The following is a 23,325-nucleotide window of genomic DNA, read 5'->3' as shown; positions in this document are numbered from 1 at the left end:
TTATTATTGCATTGTTATTCAACTTACAGACACTGCGATTATTTCCACTTTAACACTCGGGATGTGTCGGTTTAAATTGTAAAGGTAAATAACAAACAAATTAAGTGCTATTCGTTTTGTTTTTTATTATCAAGCTTTTTACCTTGTCATATATAATAATATGTATAGTACAAAGCCGGATTAGACGTTGGCGCGGCCATGACCAAATTTTGATTTTAATCATTGAAGAATCGGCGGTGTCAAAGTGAAGATAATCGTATACTGTAACTATATGAAATATCAAGTAAATCTGACTACTGGAAGTGGGGCAAAATGGACTACTTAGTTTACCAAGATTTGACCCAAACAAAACACAACAACAATAACAAACGGGGCAAGTTAAATAAAAGCTTGAGAAAAAATTGGTGTTTTACCTGCAATAAACCTTGAGTGATAAAAAACTGTGCCTGCGTTTTCACAAATACAGTTCCAAACGCACCAGCATTGAAAAAAAAGGACGCCGAGAAGGCTAATTTGCGCATAGACATCATTTTCAATAGAGGGCCCGTGAAGAATCCTGTAAAGTAAAAATATAAGCTTGTAAAAGCTCTTTCAATTTTCATGCTCGTAAACTATACAATCTACTATTTTAAGATTGGTTTTTGGAATCTTTTTGTAATTTACATTTTCAATTCCAAATTTTTGTTACTATTACGGTCATTCCGTAAAACCCATATCGAAAATCCAAACTGAAATAAAGATGCACAGAAAAATCAGAAAAATAAGACCAGCGCTGGGAATCGAACCCAACTCCTCGGCATTCCGTGCCGCGTGCTATACCGCTACACCACCGCTGGACTACTATTTTAGGCTAGCTGCCGTTGTGTCGATGAGCAAGCAACTAACAAAGCTTTTAAGTAGGTACTAGATAATTGCTTTTTATCTGATTAGCTCTCGCCTGCATAATTTATGTGGTGCTAAATAAGCCATCGTGTGTGAATGTTATTAATCGTTATTAAATTATTCCTTCGTACTTTCTCTGCTTCAAAAATTACATGTAGGTACAGTCAGCTGTAGAGAAAGATGACCCCATATGATACATGTAAATAACGCCCATTTCTCTGCAGCTGACTATATTTACCTATTTAGTGTCAATAATAATGCCAGCGTTGAAAACATATTTAATGAAAGAAAGAAAAAACATTTATTGCCCATAACAAACAGTTACAGTTACAGCTTTTTTTCCAAAAAAAAAAAACTTGTTGTGCATTTATACCACAATAGGCCACAGAAGGTGTTTGGAATTCGGCTTGTAAGAGCCGGTTCCCACACTTGTCGGATGTCGGATCCGTTTCGTGTCGGATATCGCTCATTTCTATAGAAAATCGGTGTCGGACAAGTGTAAATAGCTTCATATAAAATGTTCTGGCGCAGGAACATCCGATTTAAATCCGAACCCGACATCCAACAAGTGGAAACTAGTTTTTAGATTTTACGTAAGTAACAAAGGAATATAAATTGGAAGTTAAATAGAAATTTCTAATTATGGACCTATAGAGTCATTCACGATGACGCGTGGCGTGATTCTTAATACAATGTCATTAATGTCTAATTTTGACAAAATCACGCGTCTTCGTGGATGACACTAGGTATAAAGATGTTACAAGAATCGTTATTGTTTACTTTACCAGCAAGTGCAACGCACATAGCGTTGATTCCCGCCAGAACTGTGACTCCGGTTGAACCCATGCCCATCTCAACGAAGAAGTCATTGAATATCATTCCAAAACATGTTCCGAATGCAGTTAGTGCAATCTGGAATCGATTATTTATTAGACTATATTATTAGATGTACTTTTCATATAGCGTGTCAATAAAAACTAACACCATTTGTATATGAACTTTTGCAACATAGAAATATTTTAAAAATCATGGATCGTCTCTTTTATATTTAAATAGCTCCAGTTTTTCAGTTCTATTTTTTATTTCAGTTTAAACTTTAATTTCAATTTCGCCCCTACATTTTACCAAATAATTTGTAGGCATATCATCTCACCAATTTTTCAGAATGCAATCTGTCAGACGAGCGGTAGAAAACGGTAGATCTTGATTTAATTTAGTGACTCCAAACATTTTGTACTTTATTGCCCAGTTGCTGTTTACGGGCCTATTTTTATATTTACTTAGTTGATACACTGCAGACTCTCATGTGATGTTCACTCAAAATAACCAAAATGAATACCTCAAACTTACATAGTTTACACTGACAGCTAACAGTATAACATATCCGTATCCTCCATCAGGTGGCACTAATTCATATTTATTTTTTACAGGTAAACTTTCTTTAACGGACATTTTTACTGAACGGGACTCACGGGCTAAAATATAGTCACTAAATCTGAATCTACGTTCAGATTTGAAATGAGACATTTTCATACCCGTTCTTTATCAAAATTTAACGTCATACTGAATGGTATAAAAATGTTGGTTTAGCTTAACGCAATAAAGTACATAAGTCAAAGTACACCAAAGAGATAAAAGTTTAACAGCTAAGTAAGTAAATGACTGATTGTGTTCATGCAAAAACGTCAATTACCTCATCCACCTTTAGTTTTTGGCTTTGGCTTATGAAATATTTACGTCGCTCATAATTGAATTACTTTTTAAGACACCTATTTAAAATCAAAGTTGTAAGTTGGGTGTGTTGTGTAGTTGTGTTGATATTTCTAAAGATTTGGAACTTACAAGCCATGTTTATAATAGTAGCCCAGCACGTAAAGAGTTCCGTGCACTCGGTGAAACTGAATCGTGTACAGGCACCAGCACCAATATCTGATTCAACAAAGCGTGTATAAATCATCACAGATAGATAGAATAGTTTATTTCTACTAAGAGTTACATTTTTTAATTTACATTTCTTGTGCCAAACTACAGAGCAGTTGCGGCACTTTAGCTCTTGGTTTATAAAGTTACAAATCACAAGTAACGCTAATGGGATAGTTAGTATTAAGACTTGCTATGGCTAGTGTTATGTTATGACTTAAGTCTACAATTTAATTTTTTGTTTTTATACTATTAGAAAAACCAGACATTTTAAATTACAAGCATGCCATTATACCACGACTTATCATTAAATAATTAATATTTTAATTATCTATAAAGTTTTTTCTCAATTTTAACTTAAATATTTGTTTTTTGTTTTTTCCATATCGCAAATGAGTTCACTCGGTAGTTCATTATAAATTTGAGGAATCAGGTAACTGGGCCAATCAATTATTTTACCGACACTTTGGGTGTCTATTGCGTTACCAAAATTGTCTCTGGCGTTACCGAAAAATCGTACTTCCAACAATATATTTCACGGTTTAATAGCTTAAACTTACGTAGGATGGCATGTATTCATGTACACCATCTATTAAATTACAGAAAAAACATGTGTACTTACAAAAATCTGCAATTGTTTGAAATCGCGGACAGATTAGTGTCGATAAAAAAGTTGATTGGCCCAACTACTAGTTCTACGACCATAATAGTTGGTGAGTCAGATCAGTCCTATCAGAAGCCTGTATCTATTTCTAGGGCGGGTAGGACTTGTCAGTTATTTTGCACGTTATGCCGTGGCACTGATATTAATGCAGGTGAACCAGGGCTGAAACTTTTCGCAGTCTCAAAGTAAGATGTTCAACTATGAAACGCGATTCAGTAGGTATTTCGACTGTATCAATGTAGGTACATTTACTATTATTAAGATCAAACAAAAAACCGGCCAAGAGCGTGTCGTACACGCCCAGGATAGGGTTCCGTAGTCATTAGGAAAAAATCAAATAATGTTTTTCTAAGGATTTCGTATTGTGTACTGAATCTTCCAAGTATAGGTATATTTTATACCTTAAGCTGCTATTTACTCTTAAACTACTAATAATTCTCAAGCAATCTTAGCCGCTATATTTTTTCTTGTAAATTTGATATATTTACTACCATTCTGAATTTTTTCAAGTTTTTCCACCCAACAGTTTAGATTTTGGAGGGGGGGGGACGCTCGATTTCGATATGGGTTTTACGGGATGACCGTAAAAGTAACAAAAAATTTGCAATTGAAATGAAAAATACAAAAATATTCCAAAATATCAATCTTAAATACAAGAAGACTTATAAATAAATGAACGAAAATAATAAATCCTATCCTACTTTTTACTTATATCCTACCACATTATAAATGTGAAAGTTTGTGAAGATATTTGGAGGTTTAGATGTTTGTTACTCAATCACGTCTAAACCGTTGAACCGATTTAGATGAAATTCGGTATACAGATAGTTCAAGTCGCGGGGAAGGATATAGAATAGTTTTATCTCGAAAAATTTAATAGTTCCCGCGGGATAGCGATAAAGGAATACTATGCGCACGTAGTCGCTGGCAACAGGCTAGTTTAATATGTCTAATGATTGTTTTGTTCGGAAAACAGCCATTGGCCCAAGCATTGCTTAACTAATTAACATAAAAGCAAACAAATAGGCGCTGGAAATAAATCCTCAAATTGTTATATCAGAGTAAAACATTTCTTCAACGTGTGCACAAACATATCTATGAGCCTATTGTCATGATCGAATAATTAACCCTGAATAACGTATCTTAGAAACGGTTACGTATCTGAATATCGAATGTTAAAATACCGAATGTATTAAAATATCTTTTTTTTTTATTCGACTGGATGGCAAACGAGCAAGTGGGTCTCCTGATGGTAAGAGATCACCACCGCCCATAAACAGATGTTGCAGATGCAACACCAGGGGTATTGCAGATGCGTTGCCAACCTAGAGGCCTAAGATGGGATACCTCAAGTGCCAGTAATTTCACCGGCTGTCTTACTCTCCACGCCGAAACACAACAGTGCAAGCACTGTTGCTTCACGGCAGGATTAGCGAGAAACATGGTGGTAGCAATCCGGGCGGACCTTGCACAAGGTCCTACCACCTGGAAAATGGGTCATAACATCGAAAAGGTATTTTTGTTAAGACTGTAATTTTTTAGATTGTTATAAATCTAACCTAACCCAACCTAAGGACTTGCCGTTTTAATAAATCCTGATAAGATTTCGGTTTCAGAAAATAAACTTTTCGATATTATGACCCATTCGATATTTTAATATATTCGATATTTTAAAATTCGATATTCAGATGCGTACCCCTTAGAAACAGTTCTATGACACATTGTACAGACAGCGGAGTATGCAGGCGCGGTCCAAAGGGAGAGTCTCAGGGGAAATGACTCCCCCCCAAAATCGTACACGTCAAATTGAAAAGTCTTCAAAAATGTACCCTAGCCGTGATGTATGTATTAGTGACCCTCCAAAATTTCAGGCTGCGACCGCGCCTGCGAGTATGACTTATATACTATTATAAACCTAGTCTTATAGGCTCATAGGCACATTTGATAAGGAATCCTAGAAATTAATTTAATAAATATCTCTTTGTTAGAGCAGCATTTTTATTAAAGCATAGATTTAAATTACTTTTCCGTAAGTGTCTACTTACGTTCCTACAAATAATCTCTAAAAAAACATAGTAAAGATAGGATAATCTTCTTTTGTATCACAGTTATTAGTTAAGTTTTATTTTGAGTTTGCATTTAGAGCACGTGTTTGATGAAATTTGCAGTTTGCTTTTAATAGATTTATGTAAGAAAATAATTTTTAAGAAAAGCTTTTTTGGCATCTTCTTTTTACTGACAGTCCTATTGTCATCTAAACTACATAATATTGTGTATACCAGGTAAATCTGTCCAATTACTTGAAGTGGATTAAATTCGACTTGCATTATTTGTTTACACATACATTTTGACAACAGATTATATAATAATCATCATCATCTCGACCATCTCGACCGGGGTAGAAAATGAAAGTTAGTAAATTCAGTCTTTATTCTTAATTTTTTCACTATCTTGCTTTGACCCCTTTCTTTTGGCCACGACTTCTGCTGTCATGGCTACAGCTACAGCAACCAGAAAGGCTATGAGCACGTAGAACATCGTAGCATAGTCACCGGAGGCATCGCGAATAGCACCTGTGTAAAGCAAAAGAAACAAGATGTACCAAAACATTTTATAACAAAAAATTTAACCGACTACATAAAAATCATGAAAATAATTGTCTACCAGTCTGAAGTCGGTGCCTCAGCACGAGCCAGCAGGAGTGGACCTATAGTCGTCTACCTCACCTCCATACTATTTATATTTACTTTCAATCACTCCTGCTGGCTCGTGCTGAGGCACCGACTTCAGACTGGTAGAAAATTATTTTCATCGTTTTTTGTAGCCGGTTCAATTTTTTGTTATAATTTTTTTATGTGCGAAGTACCTAATCCGCACTTGGCCTGCGTCCGTTGGAAAGTCTAGTAAAAGGAATTTGAATTCTTATGTTCTGGTACTTTTTTGGTTTTAATTGATTTTATCATGTTCGAGTGAGTGTCTCTCAAAAATGCTTTACTACAGATTAACCGTGTACGATCATTTGTATTTGATAGAATCCTGCAACTTACCAGTAACTGGTCCCATAATGATACTGCTAAGTCCGAAAATCAACATACTGACACCCATGGCTGAAGGAAACACCTGAGGCCTTACAGAGTCCGATACTACTAGCGGGAACAATACGATAATTGAGCAACGGGATATGCCCATTATAGTAATGATGCAGAGCATTGCGGTGTGGTCTGTCACCCAAAGTAAGGCTGAAAATCATAATCACGTTAGAAAACATGGTACGAGTACAATTTAATCTATGTATTGCGTATCATTTTCAAAGCTTTTATTTAGTTTCACCTGTCCCGTGGTCTGTAGTCAAATCTTGCAAGTTGAATTCGAACAATTTCCAGTAGACAGTTTGACTTAAAATTTAGCGTATTTATGTAAATTGCGTGACAATACAATAATCTGGTAGTGACATCCTGCTAGTCCGGTCAAAATCATCTCCGCAAGACGGAACTCTGCAGCGGTTAATAGCAGCGGCTTGAAATTTGGTATGCAAATATAGTTTGGGTGAAAATGCTAGTAAAGTTGACAAAAAGTACAGTCAGCAAAAAAAGATTGTAGTATTCAAAATGAATGTTTTACCAAAAACTTATTTGGTTTGCAATTCTTTTGGGTTTAAAATAAAAGTGTACGGCATTTTGTGATGCCTGGATAAGCAGGTAAAATTTTGGCTTAGAAAAACACGTTTTAAATGTATACCTAAGCGAAACTTTGTCATTTGAAATACTGTGTGGAGACAAAACTAAAAATGTAGAGCAAAAAAAACAGTGTTATAAAAGGCAATTAACAAATAGGTACCTAATTTTGTTGAGATCGCTACCAGCAGTCCAATGACATAAAGCAAGTGACTTCCCAGTATCTTGAATACGGTACTAGAAAATATGAACACGACTCTAGTTACTATGTCGCCAATAGCTTGTAGGGAGAATGCCCATGCCACGCTATCCTATGAAAGGAAAAAAAAACAATTATCTATGACTTATGTACAAAATTAGTGTAGTGCCAGAATGCTTTGGCCAGAGTTAGATAAAAAAAATAGCACAGGTAAAGGGTAGATAAGTATCCATTTCATCTTAAAAATTAATGAGGAATTACGAACCAGTGGTTTTATTATAAAACTTGTAGGTTTTAAATGGGTGTTACATAATTTAATTTCGGGTGCTTTTTTAATATCAGTTGCAGATTGTTTTGTTTTTGTACGTATCTCCAGTACTAGTTATTTAGTATAGTCAGTACGGTAGTACTATTAGTTATTCTGTGGTATAGTCTTTTATTTACTATTATTGGATGTTAAATATGTATTTAAGTATGTATTTATCTATATAAGTATGTTTATCCGTTGCCTAGTATCCATAGTACAAGCTTTGCTTAGTTTGAGACAGGTCAATTATTGGTGTCAAGTGTCCCATGATATTTACTTAAAAAAAAAACAATTGAGTAAAAATGTGTACGAGTAATGTAGGAAACTAAAATGTAATGGTATTAAACTGATAAGTACTTACATTAGACCAATGCCGGTCATACAAATACTGGGGTAGGAAGAATGTGTATATGGTATCACTGAACATGCAAAGCGGTACTCCATAGCACGCGCACGTCAGCAGATACTCTTTCACGAGCGTCCAATCCAAGAAGCTTTTGATAAAATTTCTGCAACAGAAATAACATAGTACAGTCAGCATCAAAAGCAGCTGGTTACTTTTGTATTTTGTCGTTTCACAGCCACGTACTTAGCGCCATACAAGATTGACAAATGCGTTAATGTGACAGAGTAAAAAAGTAATCAGCTACTTTTGATGCTGACTGTACGTAAGCAAAGAGCTGCCTCTTTTAATTTGAAGTTAGAAAAATATGTAATTAATACTACGTACATCACAACGTTTCCTTTTAAAGTCTCAATATCGTCTTCTTTTCCTTTAGTAAACAAGTCATCTACCTTCTCAGGATCTGTCATTTTGATAACTGGTGTGGCTAGCGCTACGGTTTCTTTTTCGTTGTTGAAACTTTCTAACAGCAGCTTTATTTCTGTGGTGGAAAATCAATAAATATTTATCCACAAGATAAGGTAAGGTCATAAAATACGTGGTAAACAGCAGAACCTCACTTAGGGTATAATATACCAACCTGACATTACATTCTTATGGTAAAGTAAGCGTCATTAAAATGGATCATCTTATTATGCTCATTTTAGATGTTTATTTTAATACTTTGGGTAAATACATCATCTTTACAATGTATAAAAAAGTCACCTTCTGCCGTCGGTTTATGCGCTATACGCTTAGGTTTTTTTCAATTTAGTGACGAATTACCATGAGTTAAATATTTTTTTCACAGAAGGTTTATATACACACGTTAAAAAATCTTGGGATAATCGTTATCTATAGGCGATATTTTGACTATCAGTAATATGCTTATATTGAAATGTTCACAACTTTCTAGGAATAAAACATATCTCTAGACACTTTTGATGAGTGTATATGATATACTAGCGAAACGCCCCGGCATCGCACGTGTGTAGTTTTTGGGAAATGGAGCTGAATAATGTGAAGTGTCTTTGATTAAAGACCTTTTTCTTTTTGGTAATTGTACTTAAGCAAAGCCGGGATGGGTCGCTAGTTTTTATTACAATATGAAATATTTCTTAACCTTTACTGATTCTGCGGAGATCCTTACAATTTTACCTTTTAAAGAATTCTTTATTACAAGAAAAGTCTTAAGCAGTAGGTAAATTTTAAGGTAGAAGTTTCAAATTTACCTGGAGTTTCCTCCTCAATTTCTATTTTCTTCATGTGCCAAGCTACAGGCTGGAACAAAGAAGATCCCACGAAGGTCATGGAACCCACAGCAAGTATCATGATTAACGTGCCTCGAAGCTCGAACTTAGTCGTAGTCCACTCAACGAGTGTAGGAGCTATAATTGCGGCAGCGGCTAAAAGAAAAAAAAAGTTTACAGCTTAGCTTCGTGGTAGGCGAGTAACCACGCAGTTTTATAGATAAAAATATAAAGTATCGTTTTAAGAGTATTCTAATTTTATCGTTTTCCCATACCACTTTAGTAATACTCGTTGTGGCCATTTGTGAGTACTGCTGAGAAACTTACAAAAATTTAGAATGTTTTTTAGGCGTTATTAAATTATAAGAAAAAAGTATGTTTACCTGTGACGGTATTTACAACGCTCAATGAGATCAAGCGTTTTTCCTTGAAGTAATCGTTTATAGCTGTGCAGGACAAATTAAATAGAAGCCCCATGCCAAAATTCTGTAAAAATAATTAATTAGAGAAAGAATAGAGGTAAGCTTTGTGAAAATACTTGAGACCTCAAAGGGCATATTTGTTTTACTTTTAATCGATTTTAAAAAAGGAGTTTTACTTAGAAATATTGAAGCAAAATCAAGATGTGTTATTGTACCTGTAGTACGCCTTGGCAAAAGAAAAGCTGTGCTTTTGTGGTTACAAATACTGTTCCAAGCAATCCTGCGTTGAAGGTCGCGGAGGCCAGTAGTGCTAACTTGCGCATGCTCAACGTCTTCAGCAGTGGACCGGCCAGGAATCCTAATCATAGACATTAAATAAAGCATTCACTTCAAAGTCCCGACAAAGGCGTGACCCGTTATAGGAAACTAATAGGAAACAAAAATTAATGAATAGGGTAGTTGATTCGGTGAATATTATTTTTCCATCCTATTTTGTCGGATAAGTTTGTATTTGTCTTGCTTTCTCAATTATCTTTAGTACTTAGGTATACTCTGATTCTACGGCAGGCGATAAAACTTACAATGGTCAACCTTTCGTATGTATTTTTCAACGTCATTCTAATACATGAGACAACAAGTTTTATTGTCTTGAGTGATTACTAACAGCCATCGACATCTATGTATATACTGCACGTTTCTTACATCAAAACGGCGCACAAACTTTGTTCACAGCGCGGATTTGTGAACCTTTACTACAGTTTGTTGACGTCCGTGACAGGGGTTGTGTCAAAGTAATATGGATGATTGATGTGCCGCGCGTTTTGCTCCAAACAGCCAGTCTAGTGCCGTAATTTAAGGTACATAGATGTCAATGCTAACAGCCTATACTTTTAAAGTTTGTAGGTACATACCTCTACTTCTTCAATGTTCGTTTCTTCGCCTGCCGTAGAAACAGAGTATAAACTTCAGTAAGCAAGATAAATACGATTTTTTTCGACAAAATACGATGAGAAAACATTGGATATTTCACACACTGGATATTTCAAGTTGATTAAAAAAAAATTATAAAGACGGTCGTATTGCCTAACTCCTGGGCGCTTGCAATTGCACTTGCATTTACCATCTCTTTGTATCATTGTCCTACACCGCGTAACAAAAACATGTGGTAAAAACATTCGTCATGCCGAGTGCGTTAGACAATAAAGCGTCAGTTATTGATTTCAATGAGATCTCTACTCACCGGCAATAGCAGCGCTCATGGCATTGATTCCTGCCAATAGACTCACATTGGTCGAAGTCATTCCCAGTTTGATGAAGAAATCTTTGAATATGATTCCAAAGCTAGCTACGAAAGCAGTCATGGCTATCTGAAATAGATATTGATTTCAAATTTACTACCATATTTTTAAAATTTCCTAAAATAAAATACTCGAAATACAATCCTTAGGTGTGTCAATTTTGAAAGCCGATACAGAAGTAAATAGACGGAAGAATCGAGTAGGTATTATCTGAGCCAGCCGCTACTGACAGTGTTTTCTAAATACTTAATTACTTATATTTTTTGCGCTTATTTCAGTCAGCTGTTGATATTTGACGTCAAAAAAGCCAGTCTCCGACTAAAAGGCCAAACATAGGATTATAACGTTTTGTCACTTTGTAGGGTAATTTTCCGAATAGAACAAGAATCTGATTATTTATTGAATAGCCATACAAAAGACAGTATTTTTACGATCTCACTCTTGCGTATTATCTAATAGGTTGTAGAGACGAAAACTGCAGTGTTCTAGCTATCGTGTAGGTTATCAAAATCCTCGCCTTTGGTTGTTTCGAAAACATACTTTTAGACCACACAGTTTTCTATCCATTTTCGTTGATGCTGTTCCAAAATTTTGCCTTTTTAACCACCAACGTTCATGCCACTCTCCAAAACATAAACATACGTTTTATTTATTTCTCTATAGTTTCCATAATGAACGTTATATCGACTTACGAAATTTATAGTAACAGCTACACATATCACATATCCCCAACCACCATCTGGTGGGACTAATTTATAATTCTTCTCCATTACCGGTAAACTTTTTTCCTCAGTCATTGCAAAACTCCTACACTTGGGCTTAGAACTAACTAAATGTCACATTTCCATACAGCAGCACCGTTTTCCTTTTATAAAGTAAGTATTATATTAGATTTTGAATTATTTACTCTGGCTGTAAAAGTATTAAGTACGATTTAAAAACTTTGTATTAAATAAATAAAGATAAGAGGATGTTACAAAGAGAGTAGTTCAATTTAACTCGTCGTCGTCGTTATGTGAAAAGTTTGCGTTTGACTTTGACAATAATGTTAAAAATGTACGGAATACGTGTAATGTGCGATTACTTGACGAGAAAACTTACATTAATACTCCTAGCTTATCACTACGTCTAAAAAAAAAATGAAGATGTTTTGCACAAAATCATAAAACAATTAAATGATAAGAAGAGCCCGGGGTATGATAAAATAAGGGCGAAAGATGTAAAATACATTTCTGAGCAAATGACGCCTGTTCTAGTGCATCTAATCAATCTTTGCATTTCTCAATCTAAATATCCTGATAAACTTAAAATGGGGCTAGTTAGATCTATACATAAAAAGGGCATACATAAAAAAAATCATACTAAAATATATCACTTCTCGCCACTCGCCGGCGATTGGAAAAGTGCTTAAATTAAATTGATTCTGAATATTTCGGTAGGATTAGTATAATTGAATATGTTACCCCTGTATATTATTTTCAGGGTTCTGTTAATTGTGCTTTGCAAATGTCCATACATCGATCGAAGTTCAAAGGTGACTTCATCATGGATCAAAAAGTGCGATGAAAATTCTTTAGAGGTGTGTTCATTAAAATCGACCCCATCTTGCGCTAAAAAATTCTAGATTAATTTACAGACACCTTGTACAGTCGAATTCATAAACTTGTGTGCAAAAATTTGATCAAAAACATCTGAACACGCTTCTATGTCATTAACAATACAGTCGTGTTCAGATATTTTTGATCAAATTTTTGCTCGTAACTTTATGAACTCGTATATCTATGGGTGAATATTTTTATAAAATTTCTGCTCAACATATCCTACTCGTCCCATACTATAAACACACAACCTGTGAGTAATAATAATTCTTTATCATAAATTAACATAAGTAAAATTAAAATGTCATCTCACTTACGCTTCAATAGTCTGCAGACGCTTCAGGATACATTAGAGTTCCGTGTGAGCTAGAAACCTGAGTTTTCATAAAATATAACAGATCTAATCACGCAGCTGGATGTCAAGCCAGCTTCTATCTAACCAAGAAAAAGGAAGTAGCGATGCTGGAATTATGTATTACTAGCTATTGCCTTCGACCCCATCCGCTCAGAATTCGTTTGTCGCTATCCCGCGGAAACTATGCAATTTTACGGGATAAAAACTATTCTATGTCGTTCGCCGGGACTCGAACAATCTGTTTTGCAGCTTAGACATAAAAAGGTAAGAAACAAACAGACTTACAAACTTTTACATTTATTATTATGGGATGGGATATCACGTAAACTATTTGGGAGTAATTTTGACTTCTGAATACTTAACTCAAAATCTGTTTATGATACTAAATAAATTTGATTTGATATATTTACTAAAATTCAAACAAAGTCTGACCACCTACTAACTGATACATATCAACAATCTAACCAACTTACAGATCACCATTCAACTTTTACTTCTAAATTATTCTTAAAAATAAGAGAAAGTAATTAATGTAAAACAGTAATTTTTGGCCGAAGTCAGATTTTTGATTGTCAAACAAAGTTAATCATAATCCCACGTGTGCGCATGCGCGCACACACGCACACACACACACACACACACACACACACACACACACACACACACATACAAACATTTGCATTTGTATTAATATTTGTACCATTTAATTTGAATAAAGTAGGTACGCCTAAAATCAAAATATGATAGGAGCCGGACGAAGTAAATGCGGAAAATCTAGGTATCCTTGTGGACTAGATTCTTGCCTGAATATCCTTCAATTACTTCCCAAAGGTATTATTCCTCGGGGTACTCTCGCCACAAGGCAATTTTATGTGTGATCGAACTAACTCACTGTCTACGCTTTCGCACACTCGTTCGGACAGCGGCTAGGACAGAGTGATGGACAATTTAGTCGTACCCATGTGTTGTATGGTCACTCTTATCCTTTGACTATTGAGACATATAGCGGTAATAAAGCTTAACCAAGATTCACGGGTCGCCACACACCATACCACACACATACCATGTATATAAAAGACTGTAATTTACGGTATGCTTGCATAAAAGCAGATCGGAGCGAGATGTGCAGAATGTATTTGAGATTCAAAATACAAAGATTCTGCACGTCTTTGAGTTGCTCCACTTCCATAGAAGTTTACTCTTAAGAATATATATAAAAAAAGCCTTTATTACTCGTATTTAAAATTGAGTGTTAGTAGATCTAGATTTTTATAACAAGATTAAAGATTTTATTTATGCTAATTATTCTGCCGGGAAGCCGTGGTGGCCTAGTGGTTTGACCTATCGCCTCTCAAACAGAGGGTCGTGGGTTCAAACCCCGGCTCGCACCTCTGAGTTTTTCGAAATTCATGTGCGGAATTACATTTGAAATTTACCACGAGCTTTGCGGTGAAGGAAAACATCGTGAGGAAACCTGCACAAACCTGCGAAGCAGTTCAATGGTGCGTGTGAAGTTCCCAATCCGCACTTGGCCCGCGTGGGAACTATAGCCCAAGCCCTCTTGATCTGAGAGGAGGCCTGAGCCCAGCAGTGGGACGTATATAGGCTGGGATGATGATGATGAATTATTCTGCAAGAACCCCTCTGCAGGTAAGGCCTCCTCCAAGGTAAGCCATTCTTCTCTGGATTTGGCTGAATTCATTCAATTTAGCTCCGCTGTGCTAAATGCACTGCGCTGTGTAAGAATATATAAATCGATAATTAAATTAGGAAACGGATTAGAAAGGAAAACACGCTTTTTCATTTAACCATAATAAGCATTGTTAGGTTTGACAAAACTCCCGCACAGCAAAATTCATCGAAATCGTATTCAGAAAGCGGATTCAGAGATTCCCGAAATAAATAAATAGATATCTGAGATTTATACATAAAAATTGCCAATTGGTAACCGGTTGTTTGACGTCTCAAGCAGATTGGCTTCAAATCCCGAGCTCGCAGCTGTGAGTTTTTCAGAATCCATGTGCAAAATTACATTTAAGTACTTACGGTGAATGACACATTGTGACTAGATCTGCACACACCTGCAGCAGCGACACTAGCGACATCTATGCCGTAGCCCTCATCAAAAAAACCATTCTCATCTTATCTTATTCTTCTTGGTCTTATTTTTCTGGTTTTTATGCGCATCTATATTACAGTTTGTATTTTCGATATAGCAAATTATGATCGAATAGAATATGTTGTGTACATAATCCAATTAACGTAATACTGTTATTTTACGGTGATGACACAAACTCAATTTACATAATTGCTCCGTTTCAGCGGATATGAAATGTTCTACTTCTAATTAACACCCGGAAGCGATGCAACAATGTGTCATTACTTATTACAAAATGTAAAACTTCATTTTATATCGTGAAACATTTTAAAAACACTAACTTTTTTAGTACTTTCAATTTAGCATTGTATGTATCATACAAAATTGTGCTTTATTTTTTGAAAATAATTTAGTTTTTTGGAACAAGATTTTACACATTGTTTAGGGTTCCGTAGCCAAATGGCAAAAAACGGAACCCTTATGGATTCGTCATGTCTGTCTGTCCGTCCGTATGTCACAGCCACTTTTTTCCGAAACTATAAGAACTATACTATTGAAACTTGGCAAGTAGATGTATTATTCTTTGAACCGCATTAAGATTTTTACACATAAATAGAAAAAAAAACAATAAATTTTGGAGGTTCCCCATACTTAGAAGTGAAACTCAAAATTTTTTTTTCATCAAACCCATAGGTACGTGTTGGGTACCTAACTTCAATAATGATATTGATGTTTCTAAAATATTTTTTTTCTAAACTGATTAGTTTGCGTGAGAGACACTTCCAAAGTGGTAAAATGTGTCCCCCCCTGTAACTTCTAAAATAAGAGAATGATAAAACTAAAAAAAAATATGATGTACATTACCATGCAAACTTCCACCGAAAATTGGAAGAACGAGATTTTAGTAAGTAGTTTTTTTAATACGTCAGAAATCGTAAAGTAAAGGAAACTTTTATATTATGTTACTTGCTGCTACGGAACCCTTCATGGGCAAGTCCGACTCTCAATTGGCCGCTTTTTTGGATTCTATGAAGTAAAGAGTTAATCATCATTATTACTTTTTTTCTGTTTTTAATGTCTTTTTGTGTTTTTATTGTAAGTATAATTTGAATTTTACAGCCCATTGGTTTTACTGTTATGCTGTATTTTTTTATTGGCAAATAAATAAATAAATTATTGGCCGTAGGAAGTCCACTGTACTGTAGGCCTCCCCCATTAGACCTCCAGTTGGTTCGGTTGAAAGCAGCCTGCATCCACCGTGAATCCGCGGCTTTAACGAGGTCATCCGTCCATCTTGTTGGTGGACGTCCTACGCTGCGCATAAATAGAGGGTTAACAATTTAATCTCTAAATATTTAGCTTGCAAATTTTGAATGAAATGGCTAAAAAATTCTTAAATCATACAAAAATCTACTGAACTGAACCACATGTCTGTCGCATCGCGTCAGAAATCTATGTGTACTTATACGATAAGTTGAACCAAAGGCAAACCTTCTATAAAAACATTAACTATTTGAATAATGTTTAAATAACATAGATACATATGGAACGTAGCGTATCTCAAGATACGAGTAACAGGAGCATGACTTCCACCTTTCTTTAATGGCTTTTATGAGTTTACCAACAATAGTTTTTTTTTTTGTTGACTACACCATGCTATTTTTTATTTCCATTAACTGAAAGGGAACATTCAACAGGTCAAATGAAGTTAATTTTTCAAAGACGCTGGTGTTCTTAAACTTAGTATTTCAACTACTACACTTTTAAATACTAAATTTTTATTATGCGCAGTAAAACAGACTAAAGGTTCTTAATTTGACTCTTTTTAGTGTCCGTAACTAAAATGTTCTTAATTCACAAATTTTTAGCGAAAAAAGGTTAAAAATTAGAGCTTATTGATGTCTCTCTTAAATATCAAGACAATGTACCATCAACCATTGCCATCAGCATTGTTTATGCACTGGTGACTAGAAAAATTATAATTATTTTGTTTAAAAATTGATAGACCACTTATTTGGCTGATGGTACCTTATCAAGATTGTGAATTTTACAATTTGACCTTTAACAATGACTGAGAGGTCTGTATTATATTTTTTTTATTTGGTCAAAAAGCTAATTGCCGGGTAGTTTCTATCAATAAACTCAGTTGTCTGCCAAAGTTACCGGAAATAAAAAAACACGGTGTATACTTCCGTTGTCATGCAATCTTCATACCTACGTACACCAAATTTTAGACAATTCTACTTTTGAACATGGGTTTCTCATGGGCTTCCAGGATTTAACCTACAAAGACCTGCATACTTTAAATCAAAGTTTTTAAGTTGTAAAAAACGTTACATCGCTATAAAACGCCCTTAGATTCAAGGCATTCATAATTCAAAGGGTCCACTCGAAGTCCTTGAAACAATTCGGGGTAACTGAAAGGAGATAAGGGTTCTACTTAATCGGAAATTTATATGAAGCTTCTTTGATGCTAGATTTTATGTGGAATTATGTCTTACCAGAATATTTACATACAATACGAATTTAGTTTTCTTGTAATTAGTACGTTCAATTTTTTTTTGTTGTGGAAACTTTTAATAAAATTATATAATACATAGGTGTGCTGATATTTCCAATTCAAAACGAAGCGTGCCAATTACATATCATACTGCTATCGTTATAAAAAGTTGTTGGGACACAGTCGCTTTTCCCTGCAAAAAAGTCAACAAATTGTCACTTAATAAAAACATGTAGTTAGTTTTCTAAAATTACTCCCCCGAAGATGTGAAACAGGGGTTTAAAGTTTTTACGAATTATGATTGCTTTGATTGATTCGAAAATTTGCAAATATAATACAATACAATACAAAGACTCTTTATTTTACACCAGACATACAAAAATTACAAGGTGAGCAATAGGCAATCATCCGAAAAAACAATTAAAACACAAATAACCTAAGCAACAAAAAGTTGGAAACTCCCGATTTTGTAGCTTCAAAGTTCAATAACTCAAAAACGGCTACACACACACACACACACACACAGAGGGAGAGAGAGAGAGAGAGAGACATATCGGTCAAACTTATAACACCCCTCTTTTTGCGTCGGGGTTAAAAACATAAATTATCAAAATTTGATCTTTTACTCGTATAATCATAATTTGCAAACAACATTTGATTGTACAGTTTAATCTCAATTTATACCTGTTTGAGAGGCAATATTCGTTTAAGAAGTCTATGGCACAAACAAACAGCGTTAACGAAGCGGAGTTCAATGCAAAATTAACGTTAAATTAAAACGTTGGCACTTAAATTAATGTGTTTAACCGGCACGAACTCGGCTACATTGAGAATTAATTTAGAATAATTTCGAAAATGAGGTCACCGGGTAAAACAATACACCATGATCAGTAACTCTGCCTCCCCATTATTACCAATGTCGTAAGTCGGGACATGGTATTTATTAAGGGACTTATTCAAAATTTGTTCCCGGCTCTTTGCCCCCCTTAAACTCATACCACTCGTAATGTGGCTTGTACATATTTCGTCGTAATCATTACGCAGGTATAATACCGTTAAGTCGACTTTGCATATGCTTTATAACTTGAATTTAAGTGGAACCCGAAAAATCGTCTGTTAACTTGTGTAAATGAGTACTGATTAAAGTGAAGTTGATGTAGATTTTATTTATTTCTATGAAACTGGTACTGTTAAGATCCATCATGCATGATACAACACATCAGATAAATATGAATGCGACATTTTTTTGGGTATAATATCCCACTCGAAAGGGTATAATATCCCATGAAACTCGATAAGGAACGTCTCTGATTTAGCTCGACAGAATCCGTAGCCCTTCGTCTTCGGAGCAACGCGACTCAGCGGCTGCTGCAACACGCGCACTGCGCGCCGCCGCTCTGCTCGCGCGACTACCCGACGAAACTGACACCGGCACACAACTACCCGCGTTTTCATCATCATTACAACTGTCAAATGTAGGGTAGCACACAACACTAACAACATCGCTCTGTAAAGGTACGTTCACACACACCGATGACGCTGCACGAGTATTTAACACCGTTTTCCAACTCGGAGGTACCGTCCAACCACTATCCCGGTTGAAATTCGGCCGACGACTAATCTCGATGGCTTCACGCACTTTCCGCGGAATAAAAAATTTCTCTCTCGCAAGTACAGATACCTTATCAAATCTGATATAGTGCGTCGAATCCGAGTCCATTGAGTGCTCGGCCACAGCAGACCCCTTGTCGTCCTGTTTCCTCATACTGCTTATGTGCTCCGATACCCTTGTGGAAACGTTTCGTCCAGTCTCTCCAATATAGCTCTTGCCACAGGCACAGGGAATCATATATACCCCGGGACCACTCAGGGGCTCCTTATCCTTCGGCGAACGTACCAACTGTCTGAGCTGCATATGAGGACGGAAAATCTTCGGCGTAACAAGTGTCCGATTTTATCCGTCACCCCTTTTATAACGGTAAATATACCGGAACCCTCTCAGCTCCCACCGGACTTTGACGAGTCGACACGTTCACTACACGGTTGCACTGCCTCCAGTTAAATACTCGTGCTGCGTCATCGGTGTGTGTGAACGTACCTTTACAGAGCGATGTTGTTAGTGTTGTGTGCTACCCTATATTTGACAGTTGTAATGACGATGAAAACGCGGGTAGTTGTGTGCCGGTGTCAGTTTCGTCGGGTAGTCGCGCGAGCAGAGCGGCGGCGCGCAGTGCGCGTGTTGCAGCAGCCGCTGAGTCGCGTTGCTCCGAAGACGAAGGGCTACGGATTAGCCCGAAACATGTCGAGCTAAACTCGATTTAAGACGTGAGTTATCCGGGTCAATATATTTAATGTGAAGTTCCTTTACTACAGACTTTTTTTGACTACTTTTTTGCGACTGTACCTGCAATAGGTATTATTCAATTCAATTTCAATACAACAACTGGAATAAGGTGGAATTCAATTAGCAGATAGCATAATATTCAAGCTGGTTGATCGTTGTGGGATCTTGTCCAGGATGCGATGCATACTACGAGTATGCGATGAAAAAAATTAAATTTAGAAAATAAATTATTTCTGCACAAGAATTCTGCCCACACTGCACTATATCATTGATTAATAAAACCAAGCATCTTGAAACACATAATAATTGCCGGCTAAAAGTTAAAATGCTTTGCCTTTAATCAGTTTAATATTTGTAAAGCCTCCCACCTGAATCAAACGTACAGGTAAATATTATGGTGTCTGCTTCGGAAATTTACTTAACGATAAGCCAACTCTAATTTAAAATTCAAGTCAGTGAGCGATGGTGAGGGCCGTTGATTTATTCGTCTCTTGAATTTGATGAATTATTCGAGTTGATTCTATATTAGTTTAAGATAAATGATTCGCTTCCAAGTTTCAACCCTAGTCTTACTGTTGGTCTGCGTTTCAACTTTACATTAAGTTTGTTGAAGTAATCAGGGCTGACTAATGTAGCAAACATTTGGTGTAATATCGATAACCGCCTTCTCGTAATAGAACGTGTCGTCTATACGTTTTTGCGTAATTGATTTATTTAGGCGTTACTTATAAACCTTTTTGAAACCTTTTTATACCCTGGCTTCTCCACTTGCTCTTTCGCTGCGTTAGCGAAGAAGTAGGTAAAGTAAGTAGCGGTTGTTCTGTAAAATATTGATGAATTATAAAATAAATTTCCCTTATTGCCTCAAAGTGTTGACAGTAAATAGAGCTAGTCTAAACAATATTTAACATTTACCCGCAATTACTTGAATTTAAGTAGCTGTGATCATGACAGTTGTTAGTAAATATTGAGAGACATTTGTGTAGTTAATATTGCATTCTTGAGAAACATCAGAATGAAACCATTATTGAACGAATAAGAGTATATTTAATTCCGAAAACAAAATAAATCTCAACAAATATTAACGTAAAAACAAGTACGGCGGTCCTGCACCACCGAGCCCTGGCCCAGAAATGAATTCGCTCGGCGCTGCTCCGCTGGGAATGGCATGACCGATGTGAAGTTACTTTGCCTAAGGCCTAGTAGCAGAGGGCCTACTCCGAAGTTCGAAAATCGGAGTTCGTATCGTACCGTCCCTCTCGCTCTCGTATTAGATAGTTTAAGCTTCAGAGGGATCGAACGACATGAACTTAAATTTTTGAATTTCGTAGTAGCCCTGCAAGACACTGCGGTACTCGATGGATCTGGTGTAACTCGTTACGATTGTGACCCCGCAATGTATTCACTACTGAAACAATTTTACGGGGTTAATGTAAACTATACTCTATTTATTAAACCAAGATACTAAAGTGAAAGTATGAAATGTCAAATGTAAAAATAATGTGACCAGCATAATACAATTAGTGCTGCTCTCTGATTTCGGTTTTCGACACTATTGCAAATAGTTGGTAAAACATTATATTTTATGGACACAATAATAAAATTAAAGCATTCAATATTTTACTTTCCATAAGTGTTGAGCTTTTAGGCAGAACTTGCTTAACATCAAATTAAATTAAAATTTTAAACATCAACATCTACAAAAAGTCGAAATATCTCCTAAACGGTGGCATTTTAACCGACCTCTAAAAAGGAGGAGGTTATCAAATCGGTTACATATATATTAATGTTTGTTACCTCAGAATTTTGACATTTATGAACCGATTTGAATTTATTTTTTTGCATTCGTCTAGGAATGTCGGCAATTAGGTCCCATAAGCACCAAATCATTATCTGATCATTGGATCTTAAGTAAATCGAGGGAACTCTTCAAATGTTGTAGTGACATCTATAGTAAATTGGATATATTTAGTAGTAATTCATGCATTTGCTCTTGAAAATCATCATTTGGTTAAGTGGAACTGATGATGAAGACCACAGTTGACCATCGGAGTTACTACTCGATAAAAAGTATTTCACGGGTTAAATTTTAATTACTTTGACACAGTTGCTAAGCAATCTATGCTCCTCGTAATGCATATGGTAAAAAAATGGGTGGTGAAACACCAGGACTCCTCATATGATTTTAGTTTCTAGAAAAAAGAAACAAGTTAAAATTTTAATTTCGCACAACTTATTTTTAAAAGTTTTAAGACAACATGATTATAACCTTCTTACGTTACTTATTAATACATAGTTTTGATAAAACTAACACAATTGAATATTTAATGCCAATTTCAGTTTTAGCTGCGTTCCTACATTACGGAGTATAGTCTCAAAATTATGAAGGTTTCAGTCTGAATATTAGGTTTGGTCTTCGAGTACAAAGACGATGGCCTGGCTTAATTAAAATACAGCAACCGAGGAACCCCTATTATGGTTTAAGACGCCGTTAAAGTTAAATTTAAGCGAACCGGTAATAGACGGTATGGAATTTAAAGTATTTAGGTAGTTGTTGTTCATGCAATGTGTCTGTATTTATATAGAGTAAGGGGCTGTTTCACCATCCATTGATTAGCGTTAACAGACGGTTAAATGTGACGCTGTCTCCGTCTATTCGAACAAAACAAATAGAGACGGTATCACACCTAACCGCCAGTTAACACTAATCAATGGATGGTGAAACAGCCCCTAAAGTGTGTACAAATAATTTGGACATTTTTAATACGATAACAAAATTAGCTCCATTATCAATATCATCATCATTCATCGATCAATCTTTTGCTATTGTTACTATTTTTCAGGCATATGTTCGTATCAGCTAAATGATTTTCAAGAAGTTTTCAAATGTATGTAGGTAAATACATACATAGATTTTTTAAATCATAACTTCCTCTTTTAACTTCTTCTTTTTTTTAAGAGCGTTTATACCTGCTGAGTTGGCAACGTTGCATTTATGTTTTTCTTTAAAAACTATTTATAAACATTAATTCGTTTTTAAAGACTATAAAAGTCTATCACGAATAATTATTGGAGTAGACACATTAACTTATATATTAAAAAGTGTTCTATCAGATAACATCCCATCAGGAGACCCACTTGCTCGTTTGCCATCCAGTCGAATAAAAAAATTAATTAAAAAAAAAACATTTTTAATTTTCATTAAATTTTTATGGAATAATAGAGAAAAACTAACAAATATGCAACGTTGCCAGCTCAGCATAAACGCTCTTAACTTTGCAGCAGATAAATAAACTTAGTCATTAGAAACAAGAAAAGTTTAAGAAAAGCTACTAAATAGTGTGTTGTTCAGTTGCGTTGCTATTTCTAACCGTCGCAAATACGCGAGTAAATAAAATTCTGAAAATGTGTGAAAAACAATTTTTATCTTGC

The 23,325-nt window shown here is 35.5% G+C and overlaps 3 protein-coding genes across 6 annotated transcripts in view; 1 reads left to right on the top strand and 2 right to left on the bottom strand.

Annotated features, from left to right (window-relative positions):
• Nucleotides 1-2,449, bottom strand: part of LOC141438392 (monocarboxylate transporter 6-like) — a 6,700-nt gene extending 4,251 nt beyond the window's left edge. The window contains exons 1-3 of the mRNA XM_074102251.1: nucleotides 2,233-2,449; nucleotides 1,668-1,794; nucleotides 414-556 (exon numbers count right to left, since the gene is read on the bottom strand). Coding sequence (XP_073958352.1) covers nucleotides 414-556; nucleotides 1,668-1,794; nucleotides 2,233-2,415 — 453 coding nt within the window. The 5' untranslated portion in view covers nucleotides 2,416-2,449. The remainder of the gene's footprint in view (nucleotides 1-413; nucleotides 557-1,667; nucleotides 1,795-2,232) is intronic.
• kcc (solute carrier family 12 member kcc) overlaps nucleotides 1-23,325 on the top strand; it is a 414,959-nt gene that overhangs the window by 221,626 nt on the left and 170,008 nt on the right. The window lies entirely within an intron of this gene.
• On the bottom strand, nucleotides 2,957-11,868 carry LOC141438319 (monocarboxylate transporter 13-like). Its single transcript, XM_074102162.1, has 10 exons — nucleotides 11,691-11,868; nucleotides 10,941-11,067; nucleotides 9,916-10,058; nucleotides 9,662-9,764; nucleotides 9,261-9,434; nucleotides 8,377-8,530; nucleotides 8,008-8,155; nucleotides 7,304-7,451; nucleotides 6,514-6,705; nucleotides 2,957-6,039 (listed from the first exon to the last, which is right to left on the bottom strand). The coding sequence occupies exons 1-10, from the start codon at nucleotides 11,793-11,795 to the stop codon at nucleotides 5,888-5,890; spliced, it is 1,446 nt and encodes a 481-aa protein (XP_073958263.1). The 5' UTR covers nucleotides 11,796-11,868; the 3' UTR covers nucleotides 2,957-5,887.

The sequence above is a fragment of the Choristoneura fumiferana genome, chromosome 18 (assembly GCF_025370935.1).
Source record: "Choristoneura fumiferana chromosome 18, NRCan_CFum_1, whole genome shotgun sequence".
Taxonomy (NCBI): domain Eukaryota; kingdom Metazoa; phylum Arthropoda; class Insecta; order Lepidoptera; family Tortricidae; genus Choristoneura; species Choristoneura fumiferana.
This window is presented reverse-complemented; position numbering and strand designations above follow the sequence as displayed.